General features: G+C 34.9%; 1 protein-coding gene across 1 annotated transcript in view; it reads left to right on the forward strand.

Annotated features, from left to right (window-relative positions):
• Positions 1-1,333: 1,333 nt before the first annotated feature.
• Positions 1,334-18,870, forward strand: part of Stk31 (serine/threonine kinase 31) — an 85,611-nt gene continuing 68,074 nt past the window's right edge. The window contains exons 1-5 of the mRNA XM_047562128.1: positions 1,334-1,383; positions 3,792-3,838; positions 3,928-3,980; positions 8,015-8,113; positions 12,195-12,269. Coding sequence (XP_047418084.1) covers positions 1,334-1,383; positions 3,792-3,838; positions 3,928-3,980; positions 8,015-8,113; positions 12,195-12,269 — 324 coding nt within the window. The remainder of the gene's footprint in view (positions 1,384-3,791; positions 3,839-3,927; positions 3,981-8,014; positions 8,114-12,194; positions 12,270-18,870) is intronic.

The raw sequence follows: 18,870 nt of genomic DNA on the forward strand, positions 1-18,870 counted from the left end.
ACTCAGGGGCACTTGATCACTGAGCCACATCCCCAGCCCTATTTTGTATTTTATTTAGAGACAGGGTCTCACTGAGTTGCTTAGCATCTTCCTTTTGCTGAGGTTGACTTTGAACTCTGGATCCTCCTGCCTCAGCCTCCAAAACTGTAGAGATTACAGGCATGCCCCACCGACTCCGGTTCAAAAGCAGTTTTTTTGAGGCCAATAACCCTATAGTCTGACTAGTGAGGAGAAAAGGCACAAATTATTAACGTTAGGAATGAAAGTGGTGACATGATTGTAGATTGTACAGATACCAAAAGTATATGTACTAAAGGAATATTATAATTTTATGTTAATTTTTTGGGGGTACTTAGATGAAATGGGCAAATTCCTTGAAAAAAACAGTAGTAAACAGGGAACTAAGTCCCTTTTGTGGGTTGTTTAAGGATCATTTCAATATGGTTGTGAAAATTACAGAGAGATATGAATGACCTTTACTTGATGTGTGATTCTGTTAATAGTAATTCTAGAAAATGCAAACTAATGTACGGTGAAAGTAAGTTAAAAGGTAGATGAGGGGGAGCCAGGTATTGTAAGTAGTTGTGTGAAAACTTTTGGGGTTGATGGAAATACTCATCTTGATTATGGTGGTGATTTCAAAAGTATAATTATTCACTTAACATAGTGTACATTTACGCAGTTTTTGTGCATAACCTATACCTCAATCAAGCTGTAAAAATTAATTGGAGATAATTTTAAATTGTGCAAGATTTGCCATAACGTGCAATATTTACAGCTAAAGTACATTAAATTTTTTACTTTTTAACTTCGTGGAAAAAAACCCGGCAAGAGAAAGTGTATGCTAAAGCTGGGTTTAGAAACGCATGTAAAGCAACTGATTTGTAAAACACATTTTCTATTATTAAGGTAATTTTCTCATTTGCGACTTGTACAAAATATGTTGGAAATCTAGTTTGGGAGTTTTGAGGTTTAACCCTGTGTTAATAAATTAGGAAAGACCACACAATCGCACGCCACAGTGTTGCCTCATGGTTCAACGCTCAAAAATTGAACCAGCCATTGGCCCACAGGTGTGATCCGGGTCTGTAAATGGCCAGCACGCAGCCTCAGTACTACTTTAGGCGTGCAGGTCTCTGCACAAGGGCACCGCCTCCGCGGTCACCTGAAGTGGCTGCAGCTTCCGCTAACCCCGGATGATGGCTCAGCGCCGTGCGCGCAAGCGCAGTGTGGGCCCCGAGGCGCGGAAGCACGCGCGGTAAGCGTCTGCACGTGCGCGGCTTCGGCCGAGGGCTTTCTACTGTGGCGGGCGGTGGTGTGAGGAGGGTTCGACATGTGGGGCCAGGGCCACTTTTCAAGAGCGTCTGTGACGGAAAATGTGAGGTCAGTAGGAGTCCTTGTGGCAGGTGGGATGGTGGCTGCTTGAAGGACCTTAGTTTTGGGGCTGGTTGCAGTTTAGGGCTCTAGTTCGGGTCGAGGCCTATTTTCCGGCCTTCTGCACCCTGGGGCCGCGTGGGGCCTCCTGGGGCCTCGTGGGGCTGCTTGGCGCCGCTGAGGGGACACGGGCACCCCAGTTTCAGAATTCGGTGCCTGGAAGCGAAAATGGCCAGCAGATAACAGGCCTGAGTGTTGGTGAAGATCGGGACCCCCAGGCCTGTGCTGGGGTGGAGTTAATTGCTCCCTTTCCACCAAATCTGCGCCACTTAATTTCCAAAGCCCCTCATACAACAAGAGTCAAACCACCTGTGCCTGCCTCGTACAAATTCTCATTTTGAAGTGGAGGTTTGGTAATCCACAGTTGAAGAAAGTGGGTACTGCAGCAGTGCTGCGTGGTCGTGTGGGCAAATCATTTTAAAATAAGATTTAAAAACTGGTAGAAACTAGCTTCTTAGGGCAAGTGGTGAGTTTTCCAAAGTAAACTTTTTTTTTAAAAATTAAGTTTCAGACATAATGTCTTACAGAGAAACATAATCTCTCTAAACAGATTCCAATTTTGTTTTACAGGTTTTCAGTCAATTGAATTTAAAAATTACTTTTGACCAGTATTGAAGAATCCTTGTTTTGAAGATGTTTGAAAGGCATTTAGTGTATTTGAAGAAAAAAAAATTTTTTAGAGTTGTAACAAAAATCATAAGAATGAAGTTTGAGATTTTTATAAGCCTTTTTTTTTTTTTTTTAGTTATGAAGGGTTAATAATCTTTTCTGAGAGAGCTTAGTTCAAACTTTGGTATAGTGGTGTTCATAGATAACTTTTAAAGCTTTTAAAAAAGTACTTTTTATTAAAAACATGACAGACTTTAAGATGTTTGTCTTTTAAAAACTTCTGTGAAGAGCTTTTGATTTTCAACTCCCCTCTCCCTTCTTCCGTACAACATATAGCTGCACAGAGTATTTGTCTTAAAATTCAAGATCATAAAAATAGTATTTGGGGGGAAAAAAGAGAAAAAGTCTTGCCAGCTAATCATGCTAAGTTGATATATATCAGATTGTTGATATATATCTTCTGTTAATTACTTTTTTTCTGAGAAGGAAATGAAATCAGTATTGGAACACTTAAAACGTTTTATTTTCCTTCAATATTTATGAATGGAAAGTACAATATTCTAGTGTGCCCAGAATAAAATTACAACGTGGAAGACACTTATTTTGAAATACCTTGCAGTTGGGAAAGTATAAGATTACATAATGAAATTGTTTTTGGAGTAATGGGCAAAACTTGATATATTTCACCGTCTTTAGTCTCAGGGTATTTTCAAAAAACAGTAGCCTCTGTGCGTTTTAAATAAAATTGGTTATCAGTATGAAGCATCTGTAGTGTTTCTCTTTGCTTACATTATGGAAGCCTTCCTCTTGAGAAGGTACTAATTTATTATGAAAAATGTACGTTGTTCCAAAGTTTTGATTATGTAAGTGATCAAAATGCATGACATCTTCAGTGTAAATTTATTCCTGTTTTAATTTTTTCCCCTTTTATTTATTGGCGCATTACAGTTGTACATTATGATGGGGTTTGTTCCATATTTGTATTTGCACACAATATAGCAACATAAATTTGGCCAGTATCACTCCTCAGCCTGTCCCCTCTCCCTCCCTACCTCCCATCTCTTGGTCCCTTTCCTCTGTAGATCTTCCTTTGATTTTCTTGTGATCCCTTACCCCCACTTTTTTTTTTCTCTTGCCTCTCTTCCACATATGAGAGAAAACATATGACCCGTGATCATCTGAGTTTGGCTTATTTTGCTTAACATAATGTTCTTTCATTCCATCCCTTTTCCTATAAATAACATAATTTCATTTTTCTGTAGGGGTGAATAAAACTCCATTGTGTATGTATAACACATTTTCTTTATTCATCCATCGATAACCATCTAGTCTGGTTCTGTAGTTTGGCTGTTGGGAAGTGTGCAGTTATAAACATGGGTATGCTTGTATCACTATAGTATGATGACTTTAATTCTTTAGGATAAATACTGAGGCGTGGTATAGCTGGTGGTTTCATGACTAGTCTTTTGAGGAACCTCCGTATCTTTCAGTGTAAATTTGTAAAAGTTTGGTTAAAGATAATTTTAGGAATAGAGCTTATAAATGATGAAATTGTAAGCTACAGTTTTCTCACAAGAATAGAACTATTGAAGGAAATGTATTTTAGCTCATTTTTAATATGGAGTTTGAATTTTGACAGAATTCATTAGGGTAGAACATACTTGAAAGAATTTGAGCATGTGTAGTATGGTCTTAATTATTAATGGATGGATTATTATAACCTAATTCAAGGTATTGAATTGTTTTAGTTTTTCAGGAATTGTCCAAATGGATGAAGATATACATTATAATAAAGGTACTGATGCTTACAATTATTTTTTGGGTGTAAGAGCTAGATTATATTGATTAATTTCTAATTTTCTTTACATTGTGATTTGGTTTTAGTTGAAGATGTGGTTGGAAGTCATGTAGAAGATGCAGTAACATTTTGGGCCCAGGTAAATAGCAGCTGGGTTGATTCCCCCTCCCCCCAACCCATCTTCCCCAATAGCAACAAAACGACCAGGAGTAAATATATTTTTCATGATCACTGCCTACTTTTTATTAAATTATTTAGCCCCAAGCTTTATTAAAATATAACTGGTTATAACTGGAACTATAGTTGAAGTATGAGTAGTATATTCATAATAATGAGTAAAAAAAAAAGTTAAAACCATCAAGATTTTGACTTCAGAATTACACTCAGTATAATTAATTCCAACCTAATTAAAGACGCTAGAGAGTATTGTATAATTGGTGAAGTTATAGCCCCATCTAGGGGTCTTTTTAAAGATTGTTTCTTGAAAGATAAATTTTAAACTCTGTCATTTTCTAATTAAGCAAATTCCATTTATTTAGCTTTCTGATTCTGTGCTCTTCTTCAACTCATTCACAAAGATTTTCTGTTCCTTTATAAGGAAAGCTTGCTTGGTCCTATCATGGACATATTTAGCACACATGGACCCATCATAGGTCCTGCTGATGTTTTTCATTCATACAATCTCAAGAATTTTAGGTCTTACAGAACAGACTCCTCAAAGTCTGCCTGAGCACATACGACATGAAGAAATTTAGTGCTTTCTCAACCTCTTTGTTATAAAGGAAAACAATAATATTACCAGGGATTTGGGACAGCTTAGTTTTGTTAGAGACTGAGCATAGGAAAGCCTGTGATGGTGTGTGAAACACTGGACCATTCCCAATGCTCTTATGCCAGCTCAAAGAACTTTCCTGAAAGCTCTTTGCTCCTCAGATGGTGACTGATTGTAAAGTGAATAAAAAGCCAGGGAGGAGAAAAAGCTGTCATATCTCTTGATACCACTTCTCTAGAAGAGAAAGAAAAATTTTTTTTCTGTTTGCTTAACAAATATTCTGCTTATGCACATATTCCCTAAAAGGGTTCCCACATGTTCTAGTTCTATATCCATTGTTTCTGGTTTAATAGTACCTTTATCACTCTATGCTTCAGATTGGTTGGTAAATTATATGTTGAAGCTCATTATATTGGAACATCATATATTTGCTTAAATAACATTTTCTAGAACAGTGCTGTTTGGTAGACTTACAATGTGAACCACACAATAAATTTAAATATATTGTATCAGCCACATTGAAGAAAGTAAAAAGGAACAGGTAAATTTAATTTTAGTAAAATACATTTTATTCAACTTAACTTATTCAAAATATTGTTTGAAAATATAATCAGCATAAAATATGAATAAGATCTTTTATATTTACCTTTTCATATTAAGGAAATCCATTGTGTATTTTAGACTTAAAGCACATCTCAAATTAGCCACATTTTAAGTGGTTATTGGCTATTGTGTTGATTAGTGCAGTTCTAGACTTTGATTTCTGTTGATCTTATTTATGAAGCTGTTGATTAAATTTGAAGCTCTGATTTAAGCTACAAGTTAAAAGTATTGGTTAGGAAATAGTTTGTAGGCCACAGAGTCTCTTTTGCAGCTATTCAGTTCTGCCAACTTTGCTATTATAGTGTAAAAACAGCTGTAGATATATATGTGAACCAATGCATTTAGCTGTAATCCAGTAAGCTTTATTTTCTAAAACCAATGGCACAATTTGCTCACATCTGATTTAAGTCAAATTTGAGGCTCCTTTAGAAATTTAAATACATTTTAAAAGGTTGGGAAACATTCCTTAAATGGATGAAAAGATAAAATGTTAAAACTGTGGCATCCACATGAATCTAATTATTTCAAGAAGCAAATTGTAAGCTTTAGTCGGGATTAGGGTGGATATGAGCATGAAAAAAGATATTTGGAAATACGTAGAGGCAACTCAGGATGAAGTTCTATTCATATATATTGTTTTGCTGCCACTGTGGATTTCTGCCAAATAAGCCACTTAGAACACTTCAGAATTATTGTTGTGTCCAGTCAGATGAGTGGCAGTCAAAGGATGTTAAGTATTTTACCTCTCCTTACTATTTTTAAAGAAAGAGTTTCCATTTATTTTAGTCCATATAGTGACAGTATGACTATGTGGAATATTTTGAGGTATTCTGAACTTAGCAAATTTGGGGGGTATGTTCTAAGGTTTCTTGGGGTTAGTTTAACTTTTCTTGATTTTTTTTTTTTTGATATGGAGATACTGATATTTGTTACATTGTTTTTGGAACTGTTTTCCCAGAGTTTTCAGTCATCACAGGTAATCATATTTTTTATAGCTTTGCTGAAAACTTTGTTCATGTATTTCTTGAGAGAGAGAAAGAGTGTGTGTGTTTGTATGTGTATTTAATTCTTTACTTGGAGATAGATTTAGACTAAAGGAAAGTTGCAGAATTAGTATGGAATTTTTCTGTATACACTTTTTTTTTTTCCTTGCTATTGGGGATTGAACTACTCAGGGGCACTCAATCACTAACCACATCCCTAGCTCTATTTTGTATTTTATTTAGAGCCAGAGTCTCACTGAGTTGCTCAGTTCCTCATTTTTACCAAGACTGGCTTTGAACTTGCGATCCTCCTGCCTCAGCCTCCTGAGCTGCTGGGATTACAGGTGTTTGCACCCGGCTTTCTGTCTACTCTTCATCCAACTTCCCTTAATGCTCATTTCTTTTATAACCATAGTATAATGATCAAAGCTAGAAAATTAGCATTGGTACAGTGCTATTAACTATAGTCTTTAAATTTTATCAGTTTTACTTCTTTTGATCTTTTTTTTTTCTGTTCCAGTATCTAATTTAAGATTCCACATTGTACTTTGTTGTGTATCCTAGGTCTTCAACCTTTGATACTTTCTCAAATTTTCCCATATCATGACTTTTGACATTTTTGATGAGTATTACTCAGTTTTTTTCATATATTAGGTTTGTTTAATGATTTCTCCCATATAAATTGGCAGGAATACACAGAAATGATGACGTTTCCTCCTGAGTGCAGAATATTGGGGAATTCATGATGTCAATATGTCTCATTATTGATGTTAACCTTGATGTGCTTGATTAAGGTGGTATCTTCTGTTTTTTTTTCCATCATAATTATTCTTTTCCTTTTGTTACTAATAAATGTTTTAGGGAGCGATACATTGGAGCTGTCTAATCTTGTTTCTCCTCAGCTTTTTCACCCACAGTTTTTTGGGGGGAGTACTGAGGATTGAACTCAGGGGTACTTTACCACTGAGCTACACCCCCAGCTCTATTTTGTATTTTATTTAGAGACAGAGTCTCACTGAGTTGCTTGGTTCCTCGCTTTTGCTGAGGCTGGCTTTGAACTAGGGATCCTCCTGCCTCGGCCTCCTGAGAATCTGGGATGACAGTCGTATGCCACTGTTCCTAGCTCACCCACAAATTTTATTATTTATTACTGTGATATTTGGCTAATGCTGATTTTCTTTTCTCCTCATTCCTTTTGCATTTATTAATTGTTATTCTGTAAGGAAGAGCTGTCTTTTCTCTATCATTTAAAATTATTTAATAATTTACTTATATTAATATAGATATATGAATATTTATTCCACTATTTATAATCCATTGCTGTCATTATTTATTTTGTTCTTTAGATAATTCAGTTTTGTCCATTAGGACAAAAGTTGGCCAAAGAACACAGATGAATTACTTGGTCCTTAAATATGTTCCATTCTTTTTCTGAGCACTTCTTTTTTTTTTTTTTTTTTTTTTTTTTGACATTATCAGATGCTCTAGGATTATCTTTTATTTCCTAGCTTTAGGATCATCTTCTATTTACTAGCTTTGGAATCACCCAGTCTCCAGGAACCCTGTTTATCTATAACTTACTAAAAGTTGGTATCTTGTTTGAATTCCAAGTTAATTTAAGCCAATTAGAAAGTAAACATTTTTTATAGACTAGTCTCATTTCTTATAAGAACTCATTTTAATTATGAAAAACTACTGATGTAATAATTCAGTCTGATGTCTGTTTCAGAATCTTTTAAATGATTAATAGAACCCTCAGTTATATAACATTGTTAAGTAATTTACTGAATCTCAAACTTTATCTGTTCTTCTTAGAATATCAATAGAAATAAAGATATTATGAAGATTGGTTCTTCACTCTCTGAAGTTTGTCCCCATGCCAATTCAGTTTTTGGGAATCTTGATCCAAAGAAGGTGAGTCATATTCTTGGATATAGTTATTTCATCCCTCTTGTTAGCTTTCTTACATCTCATATTTTATAGTTTTGGTCTTTCAGGTCTCTTTGAAAGGATTTTAAAATGTGTAAACAATACTCATAGTAAATATATTCATTTAAAAATACTTAATGGACTGAGTATTATTTTGTCTTAAAACAGAAAGAAAACCTGACAGCTGCAATATCAGCTGCAATATGGATAAGTCTCGAGAAGTTTCACTTTTTTAAAGGCTACAATTATTTCCAGCAAATTTTTGGTTATGATATAAGGGAGAGGTCAAATATTTTTCCTCCATATGGATGTAACAACTTTGCCAGCATGACTAATTAAAAAGCCATTATTTCTTTATTGACATCTTTATTTTAAATAATTGACTGTAGAGTATTAACCAGTTTTTTCATAATAATAGATGCCCTTGGGTGCATTAATTTCTTTGACAAGAATTTACCCTTTGAACATTTCTATAAGTGCACAGATATGTTTATACAAACGTGTTTACACATTTCAGCACTTAAAAAAAATTTCAGCATTATTTGTAATGGGCACAACTGAGGGTCAACTAAACGTCCTTCAGTATTTTACAATAGTAGTAGTAATAATAATAGTTAACATTGACTTCCTTTGTGGGGCAGTATTCTAAGCACTTTTTGCTAATTCATTTAATCCTCATAGTGCCCTTATAAGGCAGGTGTTTTTATTATTTTATATTTTTTTTCCTGAAATTTAGAAACAACCAGGATAACTCTTTATGAAAGTCACTAGCTAGTTAAGGGTGGATCCACCCACCTCTTTGACTGTTAACTCTATACTGGAAAATTTAGTGGATTTTGGAATATTAACTGATCATCTTTTGAGGGCTAGTACTAGGATGAGGCAAGTGTTAAAATTTCAGAGGTATTCACCTTTGTATTTCAAGGGCCGATTTGGCACCTGAGAGTGAGTACCTCCATAAATTTTGTTTGGTGGGTGCCTACCTTTTATTGACTTACCTCAGGCCTTGGCTGTTTAAATAGGGAGATTGCTGTAGTCTAAACCCCCCCCCCCCCCGAATTTACATGTTGAAGTCCTAACCCCTAAGGTTATGTACTGAGGTTGGGGCCTTTTGAGAGGTGATAATATCATGAATTAATGTCTGTATAAAAGAAGTGTCAGGGAACTTGTTTACCTCTTCCACCATGTGAAGATATATGAAAGTAGTAAGAAGGTGTTGTCTCTGAGGAATAGAAACATAGTAGGTATTGAATTTGCTGGTTGCTTGTTCCAGAATTTCCCAGCCTCCAGAACTGTGAGAAATGAATGTATTATTTATGAGATATTCAATCTAAGGTATTTTGCTGTAGTAGCCCAAAGAGACTTAAGACAGGGTTAGATCTGTGTTTTCTAAGAAGGAATAAGGCACAGGATGGTGTGCACAAGGTAAGCACATATATGTAAATAAAACCCAGATGGTAGCACATACATCCTAGTGTATATGTGAAATTAGTGTAAATGTAAAATTATTTTCTGGAGACACAGGTTGGAGAGTGGTCTTACTCTTTTGATAGTTATTTGTATTTGCTGAGGATTGAACCTAGGGCTTTCCACATGCTAAGCATATGTCTACATTCTACCACTGAACTAACTCAACCCTTTTATGTCTTTTGATTTTCTTTTTTAATAATGTACCTCTGTTAGTTTTGTTTTAAAACAGTTAAAATCCCAATGGCATGTGTAAAAATGTGAAAGAAATTTAGAAGGAAGGAACGTAGTTTGGAACTAATTATCAGATGGATAAAGTAATGCAATTTGTGAAGTTTCTTGTTAGCATCACTGAAATCTATGACTATATTTAATATGGTTTTAATATTAACAATATTAATACCTTTTTCTCTGTTGACTATAAAGTAAATAACTTGCATTACCAAAAATTCAAATTAGCTTCAGTTATAGTAATCTGATTATAATTATTACTTGCTCATCTGTGATTATACTTTGTAAAATTTTCTTGGTGATCCTAGTGGTTTTCCTCTTTTCACCTTGTAGGGCAGGTCACTTGCTATGGATAGATGGAGTTGTGGGACAAGAAAATTGGGCCCAGGCATAATTGGAATGAATACATAGTTCTGACTGTTCTCTCAGTATAAGACTATTTGGGACAGATTTATATGTTACGGTGCTTCTGATTATTTACACTTATAGAGCCAAAAACTTCAGATTCCTCAGCTTGGTTGGATCCCAGCTCTATTCCTGGATACAAGTATCCTCATTCTTGCATCAGCTGGATTATAATAATGTTCCATTTTTTTCACTTGCCTTATACCAAATGTTAATCATATTGGTATATTACTACAAAGCCTAATTAAAGATAATTTGATCTTTTACAGAGTTTGAAATTGGATTAGAACTGTTGATTATCATCTGTTTTTGCTACCAAATCTGTTTGCGTACTAAAAAATGAAGTAAAATGATTGGGAGAAGGTTCCATGCTATTGGTGTTCTTTCTTGACTTCTAGTTGTTGAATGTTAGCCGAGAGTTTAGTACTAATTAAACACACCTATCATTTGTAGCCTTTGATTTGCTTAATACACATTTTTGTCTCTGAATAGGTTTGTTCTTTGTCATTTTGGGGAATTAAGGGTTTTTAGATTTCACACTGTGTATTACTTTTGCTTTAAAATAAATCTGTGAATTTGTTCCAGTTCAGTCATATGTTTTAAATTAATTTTATACTCTGTCATTGAAAGTAGTGTTCCTTAACCCTTTTTTCATGATTCTCTCCTAAGGAGCATTTTAGACTTGTTTTTTTCCTGATGGGCCTTTTTCCCTAAACATGTTTTAATATCAAAGATACATTGTATATCTATGTTGTCAGGTAGGGCTACAAACCATTTTAATAGCTAAGATCCCTTTTCCCCTGTCCACTAAAAGCCACTTTTCATTCCCTTGGGGAAAATATTGCCTCAACTGAGAAAGTGTGACAATGTGGTTATCAACTTGGAGTGATTTTGTATCCCCACACTCCTACTACTAGGAGACATTTGAAAATGTTTGGGGAAGTTTTTTGGTTGTCACAACTGAAAGTGATGCTACTGACATCTAGTGGATGAAGGTCAGGGAAATGCTGGTAAATATCTTAAAATGCATAGGATAGAGGACAGCCCTCTGCTCACCTTCAAAGAATCAAGTCACAAATGTCAGTAGTGCTAAGGCAGAGCAAATGACTGAAAGTATGCTAAGTTTTTTTATTAGGCTTTTTTATTAAACTCAAATATAAATTTATTAAATAAATGAAAATTCATTGTTCAGGTTATTGTCTAATTTTATCCATTTGATATCATTAATGTCATATAAAGTAAAAAGTATAAAAATATCTTGGTCGATAGGACATATAGATTCCACCATGGTTGAGAATTAGACTTATGTAGAATACTCAGCATATTTAGGTATAAGAATAATTATAACTGTCTGTATTTTCACACATTAAAACAGTATCATTTTAAGTCATTTTAAGTCTTTGATACTTGTGTCTTTTTTTGTTTTGAGTGTTTTTTTTTTTTTTTTGTTGCAGTACTGGGGATTGAACCCAGGGCCTCATGCTTGTGAGGCTAGCACTCTACATCTCCAGCCTTCTTTTTATTTTGAGACAGAGTCTCACTAAGTTGCTTAGGCTGATTTTAGACTTGTTATTGATCTTCCTGCTTCAGCCTCTGAAGCTTTTATTTGAAATGCAGAATAGTGTAATGGACTTGGAGAGGTTCTTCTGTGTATTAACTTATGACAGTTGGGTACAGAGTGGTAAAAACAAAATATCTGCCTTATCAAGTTATGAGAATTTAATAAGTTATTGTATGTAAAATGCTTATTGACACATAGTAAGCACTTAATAAATGCTAATCTACTTAGTGTGCTTTTCTTCATTAGGACTGTAGCTCAGTGGTAGAGCACTTGCCTTGCATATGTGAGGCACTGGGTTTGATTCTCAGCACACATAAAAGAATAAAGATATTGTGTCCATCTACAACTAAAAAAAATTAAAAAAAAAGATGCCAAATAATTTTGCTTTATTTTTCTCTGTAGATTTATGGTGGATTATTTTCTGAAGATAAGTGTTGGTACAGATGCAAAGTACTGAAAATCATCAGTGATGAAAAGGCAAGAAATATGTGTTTGATTTTTTGCCTTAAGGAATATTTATTCTGCTTCCAAAATTTGATGGCTTATTTCGCCCATTATTGCATATTCATAGTACTAATAAAGACTGGTTTAGTGAACTTATAAGTTGAAACATGTTTTTCTCCTAGTGAACACAAAAGAAATTAGCATCTTGAAAACAGATAAGATTTAGGAATAGTCTTCTAAATTTAAGTTGTTTTATAATTATCTTAGATTGTCAAATAATAGTTGATATAGCTTGTGGATTATTTTTGGTGACTGGTTGTTTCTTTGCATCTCAGTTTTTAATAATGTTTGGTCCTTGCTAAACTGTAACCTTTAAAGTTCATTTTATTAAGATTGATGAATAGTAAAAGCACATTTGATCTTGAAGTTAGGTATATTTTTTTACTTAGTTGCAAATTTTTTTTTTTTGCTGCTATTTTGCAAAATTTCTTTTTTTTAAAATTGTAAACAAATGGGATACATGTTGTTTCTCTGTTTGTACATGGAGTCAAGGCATACCATTTGTGTAATCATAAATTACATAGGGTAATGTTGTTTGATTCATTCTGTTATTTTTTTCCCTTCCCCCCCCACCCCCCTTTTCCCTTTATACAGTCCTTCCTTCCTCCATTCTTACCACCCTCCTTATCCCTAACCTTAAACCTAACCCTAACCCTAACCCCTCCCACCCCCCATTATATGTCCTCATCCGCTTATCAGCGAGATCATTTGTCCTTTAGTTTTTTGAGATTGGCTTATCTCACTTAGCATGATATTCTCCAATTTCATCCATTTGCCTGCAAATGCCATAATTTTATCATTCTTTATAGCTGAGTAATATTCCATTGTATATATATATACCACAGTTTCTTTATCCATTCATCAATTGAAGGACATCTAGGTTGTTCCACAATCTGGCTATTCTGAATTGAGCAGCTGTGAACATTGATGTGACTGTATCTCTGTAGTATGCTGATTTTAAGACCTTTGGGTATAGGCCAAGGAGTGGGATAGCTGGGTCAAATGGTGGTTCCATTCCAGGCTTTCTGAGGAATCTCCATACTGCTTTCCAGAGTGGCTGCACTAATTTGCAACCCCACCAGCAATGTGTGAGTGTTCCTTTTTCCCCACATCCTCTCCAACACCTATTGTTGCTTGCATTCTTGATAATCGCCATTCTAATTGGGGTGAGATGGAATCTTAGGGTGGTTTTGATTTGCATTTCTCTTATTACTAGAGATGCTGAACATTTTTTCATATATCTGTTGATTGCTTGTAGATCTTCTTCTGTGAAGTGTCTGTTCATTTCCTTAGCTCATTTGTTGATTGGGTTATTTGTAATCTTGGTGTAGAGTTTTTTGAGTTCTTTATAGATTCTGGAAATTAGCGCTCTATCTGAAGTATGAGTGGCAAAAATATTCTCCCACTCTGTAGACTCTCTCTTCACATTGCTGATAGTTTCCTTTGCTGAGAGAAACCTTTTTAGTTTGAATCTATCCCAGTTATTGATTCTTGCTTTTATTTCTTGTGCTATGGGAGTCCTGTTAAGGAAGTCTGATCCTAAGCCAACAAGGTGAAGATTTGGACTTACTTTTTCTTCTATAAGATGCAGGGTCTCTGGTCTGATTCCGAGGTCCTTGATCCCTTTTGAGTTGAATTTTGTGCAGGGTGAGAGATAAGGGTTTAATTTCATTCTGTTGCATATGGTTTTCCAGTTTTCCCAGCACCATTTGTTGAAAAGGCTATCTTTTCTCCATTGCATATTTTTGGCCCCTTTGTCTAGTATGAGAAAATTGTACTTATTTGGGTTCGTGTCCATGTCCTCTATTCTGTACCATTGATCTACCTGTCTATTTTGGTACCAATACCATGCCATTTTTGTTACTTTTGCTTTGTAATAGAGTTGAAGATCTGGTATTGTGTTATCCCCTGCTTCACTCTTTCTACTGAGGATTGCTTTAGCTATTCTGGGTTTCTTATTCTTTCAGATGAATTTCATGATTGCTTGCTCTATTTCTGTAAGGTATGTCATTGGGATTTTAATTGGAATTGCATTGAATCTGTATAGCACTTTAGGTGGTATGGCCATTTTGACAATATTAATTATGCTTATCCAAGAACATGGGAGATCTTTCCATCTTCTAAGGTTTTCTTTAATTTCTTTCTTTAGTGTTCTGTAGTTCTCATTGTAGAGGTCTTTCACCTCTTTTGTGAGATTGATTCCCAAGTATTTTATTTTTTTCGATGCTATTGTGAATGGGGTAGTTTTCCTAATTTCTATTTCTGAAGATTCATCACTTATGTATAAAAATGCATTGGATTTATGAGCATTGATCTTGTAACCTGCTACTTTACTGAATTCACTTATGAGATCTAAAAGTTTTCTGGTGGAATTTTCAGGTTCCTTTAAATATATAATCATGTCATCAGTGAACAGGGATAGTTTGAGTTCTTCTTTTCCAATTCCTATCCCTTTAATTCCTTTGGTTTGTCTAATTGCTCTGGCTAGAGTTTCAAGGACAATGTTGAATAGAAGTGGTGAAAGAGGGCATCCCTGCCTTGTTCCAGTTTTTAGGGGGAATGCTTTCAGTTTTTCACCATTTAGAATGATATTGGCCATGGGCTTAGCATAGATGGCCTTTACATGTTAAGGAATGTTCCCACTATCCCAATTTTTTCTAGTGTTTTGAGTATGAAGGGATGCTGTAGTTGAAAATATTTTTAATGATGAGGGTTGGTTTGCCATGTTCTCATTCGTAGGTTTAAATGTGATGAATTTTCTTTGAGGGCTTTTTTTTTTTTTTTTTTTTTTTTTTAAACTTTTTACCTTGAGAACTTGTGGAAGATGTTTAAGGGTATTTGGGGAGAGGAGATTCTGAATAGTTTTTTTGGTTGCAATTACACATGCTGGTGGTGTAAAAACATTTCACAAGTCTTCCCTTAGTGTTTCTTCTACATTTGATTTCTGGACTTAAATATTATGTTTTAAAATGTATGTGTACAAAAGAAACAATACAAAAAATCGACAAAAATAAATAGTTGGTTCTTCGAAAAAATAAACAAAATTGATAAACCTTTAGCCACACTAACAAAGAGAAGACGAGAGAAAACCCAAATCATTAAAATTCGGAATGAACAAGGAAATATCACAACAGACACGACTGAAATACAAAACATAATTAGAAGCTATTTTGAAAATCTATACTCCAACAAGATAGAAAATTTCAAAGACATCAACAGGTTTCTAGAGACATATGAATTGCCTAAACTGAACGAGGAGGACATACACAATTTAAATAGACCAATTTCAAGTAATGAAATAGAAGAAGTCATCAAAAGCCTACCAACAAAGAAAAGTCCAGAACCAGATGGGTTCTCAGCCAAGTTCTACAAAACCTTTAAAGAAGAGCTCATTCCAATACTTCTCAAAGTATTCCATGAAATAGAAGAGGAGGGAACCCTCCCAAACTCATTCTATGAAGCCAATATTACCCTGATACCTACACCAGACAGAGACACATCGAGGAAAGAAGATTTCAGACCAATATCCTTAATGAACATCGATGCAAAAATTCTCAACAAAATTTTAGCAAATCGCATACAAAAACATATTAAAAAGATAGTGCACCATGATCAAGTGGGTTTCATCCCAGGGATGCAAGGTTGGTTCAACATCTGGAAATCAATAAATGTAATTCACCATATCAACAAACTTAAAGTCAAGAATCACATGATTATTTCAATAGATGCAGAAAAAGCGTTTGATAAAATACAGCATCCCTTCATGCTCAAAACACTAGAAGAAATAGGGATAGTGGGAACATTCCTTAACATTGTAAAGGCCATCTATGCTAAGCCCATGGCTAATATCATTCTAAATGGTGAAAAACTAAAAGCATTCCCCTAAAAACTGGAACAAGGCAGGGATGCCCTCTTTCACCACTTCTTTTCAATATCGTCCTTGAAACTCTAGCCAGAGCAATTAGACAGACCAAAGAAATTAAAGGGATACAAATAGGAAAAGAAGAACTCAAACTATCCCTATTTGCTGATGATATGATTATATACTTAGAGGAACCAGGAAATTCCACCAGAAAACTTTTAGATCTCATAAGTGAATTCAGTAAAGTAGTGGGATATAAGATCAGTGCACATAAATCTAAGGCATTTTTATATATAAGTGATGAATCTTCAGAAATAGAAATTAGGAAAACTACCCCATTCACAATAGCCTCGAAAAAAATAAAATACTTGGGAATCAATCTCACAAAAGAGGTGAAAGACCTCTACAATGAGAACTACAGAACACTAAAGAAAGAAATTAAAGAAAACCTTAGAAGATGGAAAGATCTCCCATGTTCTTGGATAGGCAGAATTAATATTGTCAAAATGGCCATACTACCAAAAGTGCTATACAGATTCAGTGCAATTCCAATTAAAATCCCAATGATGTACCTTACAGAAATAGAGCAAGTAATTATGAAATTCATCTGGAAGAATTAAAAACCCAGAATAGCTAAAGCAATCCTTGGCAGAAAGAGTGAAGCAGGGGGTATCGCAATACCAGATCTTCAACTCTACTACAAAGCAATAGTAACAAAAACGGCATGGTATTGGTACCAAAATAGAAAGGTGGATGAATGGTACAGAATAGAGGACACGGACACAAACCCAAATAAATACAATATTCTCATACTAGACAAAGGGGCCAAAAATATGCAATGGAGAAAAGATAGCCTCTTCAACAAATGGTGCTGGGAGAATTGGAAATCCATATGCAACAGAATGAAACTAAACCCATATCTCTCACCATGCACGAAACTAAACTCAAAATGGATTAAGGACCTCGGAATCAGACCAGAGACCTTGCATCTTATAGAAGAAAAAGTAGGTCCAGAGGTTCAACATGTCGGCTTAGGACCAGACTTCCTCTACAGGACTCCCATAGCACAAGAAATAAAAGCAAGAATCAATAACTGGGATAGATTCAAACTAAAAAGCTTTCTCTCAGCAAAAAAAACTATCAGCAATGCGAAGAAAGAGCCTACAAAGTGGGAGAAAATCTTTGCCAATCATACTTCAGATAGAGCGCTAATCTCCAGAATCTATAAAGAACTCAAAAAACTCTACACCAAGAATGCAAATAATCCAATCGACAAATGGTCTAAGGAAATGAATAGGCACTTCACAGAAGAAGATGTACAAGCAATCAACAAACATATGGAAAAATGATCAACATCTCTAGTAATAAGAGAAATGCAAATCAAAACCACCCTAAGATTCCATGTCACCCCAATTAGAATGGCGATTATCAAGAATACAAGCAACAACAGGTGTTGGCGAGGATGTGGGGAGAAAGGTACACTCATACATTGCTGGTGGGGCTGCAAATTAGTGCAGCCACTCTGGAAAGCAGTGTGGAGATTCCTTAGAAAACTTGGAATGGAACCACCATTTGACCCAGCTATCCCACTCCTTGGCCTATACCCAAAGGTCTTAAAATCAGCATATTACAGAGATACAGCCACATCAATGTTCATAGCTGCTCAGTTCACAATAGCCAGATTGTGGAACCAACCTAGATGTCCTTCAATTGGTGAATGGATAAAGAAACTGTGGTATATATATGTACAATGGAATATTACTCAGCTATAAAGAATGATAAAATTATGGCATTTGCAGGCAAATGGATGAAATTGGAGAATATCATGCTAAGTGAGATAAGCCAATCTCAAAAAACCAAAAGATGAATGATATCGCTAATTAGTGGATGATGACACATAATGGCGGGTGGGAGGGGTTAGTGTTAGGGTTAGAGTAAGGGTAGGGAGGGGGGCAAGAATGGAGGAAGGAAGGACTCTATAGAGGGAAAAGAGGGGTGGGAGGGGTGGGGGGAAGGGAAAAAATAACAGAATGAATCAAACAACATTACCCTATGTAAATGTATGATTACACAAATGGTATGCCTTTACGCCATGTACAAACAGAGAAACAACATGTATCCCATTTGTTTGCAATAAAAAAAATTAAAAAATAAAATGTATGTGTTTTATAAATAGTTTTCTTGGTGTAATAAAGTGTTAAGGTTAAACAACTTTAATGTTCTGATTATCTTGTTTCTAAAAAAAAAAATCTCATTTGTTTATTATTGTCATAGGTAATGGTTTATCTTAGTGAAGCAGTTCTTTTTAATAGAATTTTTTCCCATAGTTTGACACTTGGAAATCATATTTCGCATTTAATTTTGGATTAGCTTTAAATTTTTAAATCAAGGGGGAAGGTGGACATTTCACTTTGTAAAAAACTTTAAAAAAACATTTTAGATATGGGAGTTAGGGTGAATTTCAAGGTCTAACTGGAGTCAGTGTAATTTTATCAAAGGGAGTTTGATAACTTTGCCTTTCTTTTTAGATTTTGTTTCCAACTTGAACTTATGTTGATTGATTTTAACTTAGGGAAGATAAGAGGGTCATAAACTCAATAGATTCATGTTTGTGTGAAATACCAGTTGTTAAGAAAAAAGTAAAATGAGAAATGGGACTGTTGGAATTTAACTCGTAACAAACATAGAAACACTGATTTCATGAATTTCCTT

Source organism: Sciurus carolinensis, chromosome 8, assembly GCF_902686445.1.
Source record: "Sciurus carolinensis chromosome 8, mSciCar1.2, whole genome shotgun sequence".
NCBI classification, from domain to species: domain Eukaryota; kingdom Metazoa; phylum Chordata; class Mammalia; order Rodentia; family Sciuridae; genus Sciurus; species Sciurus carolinensis.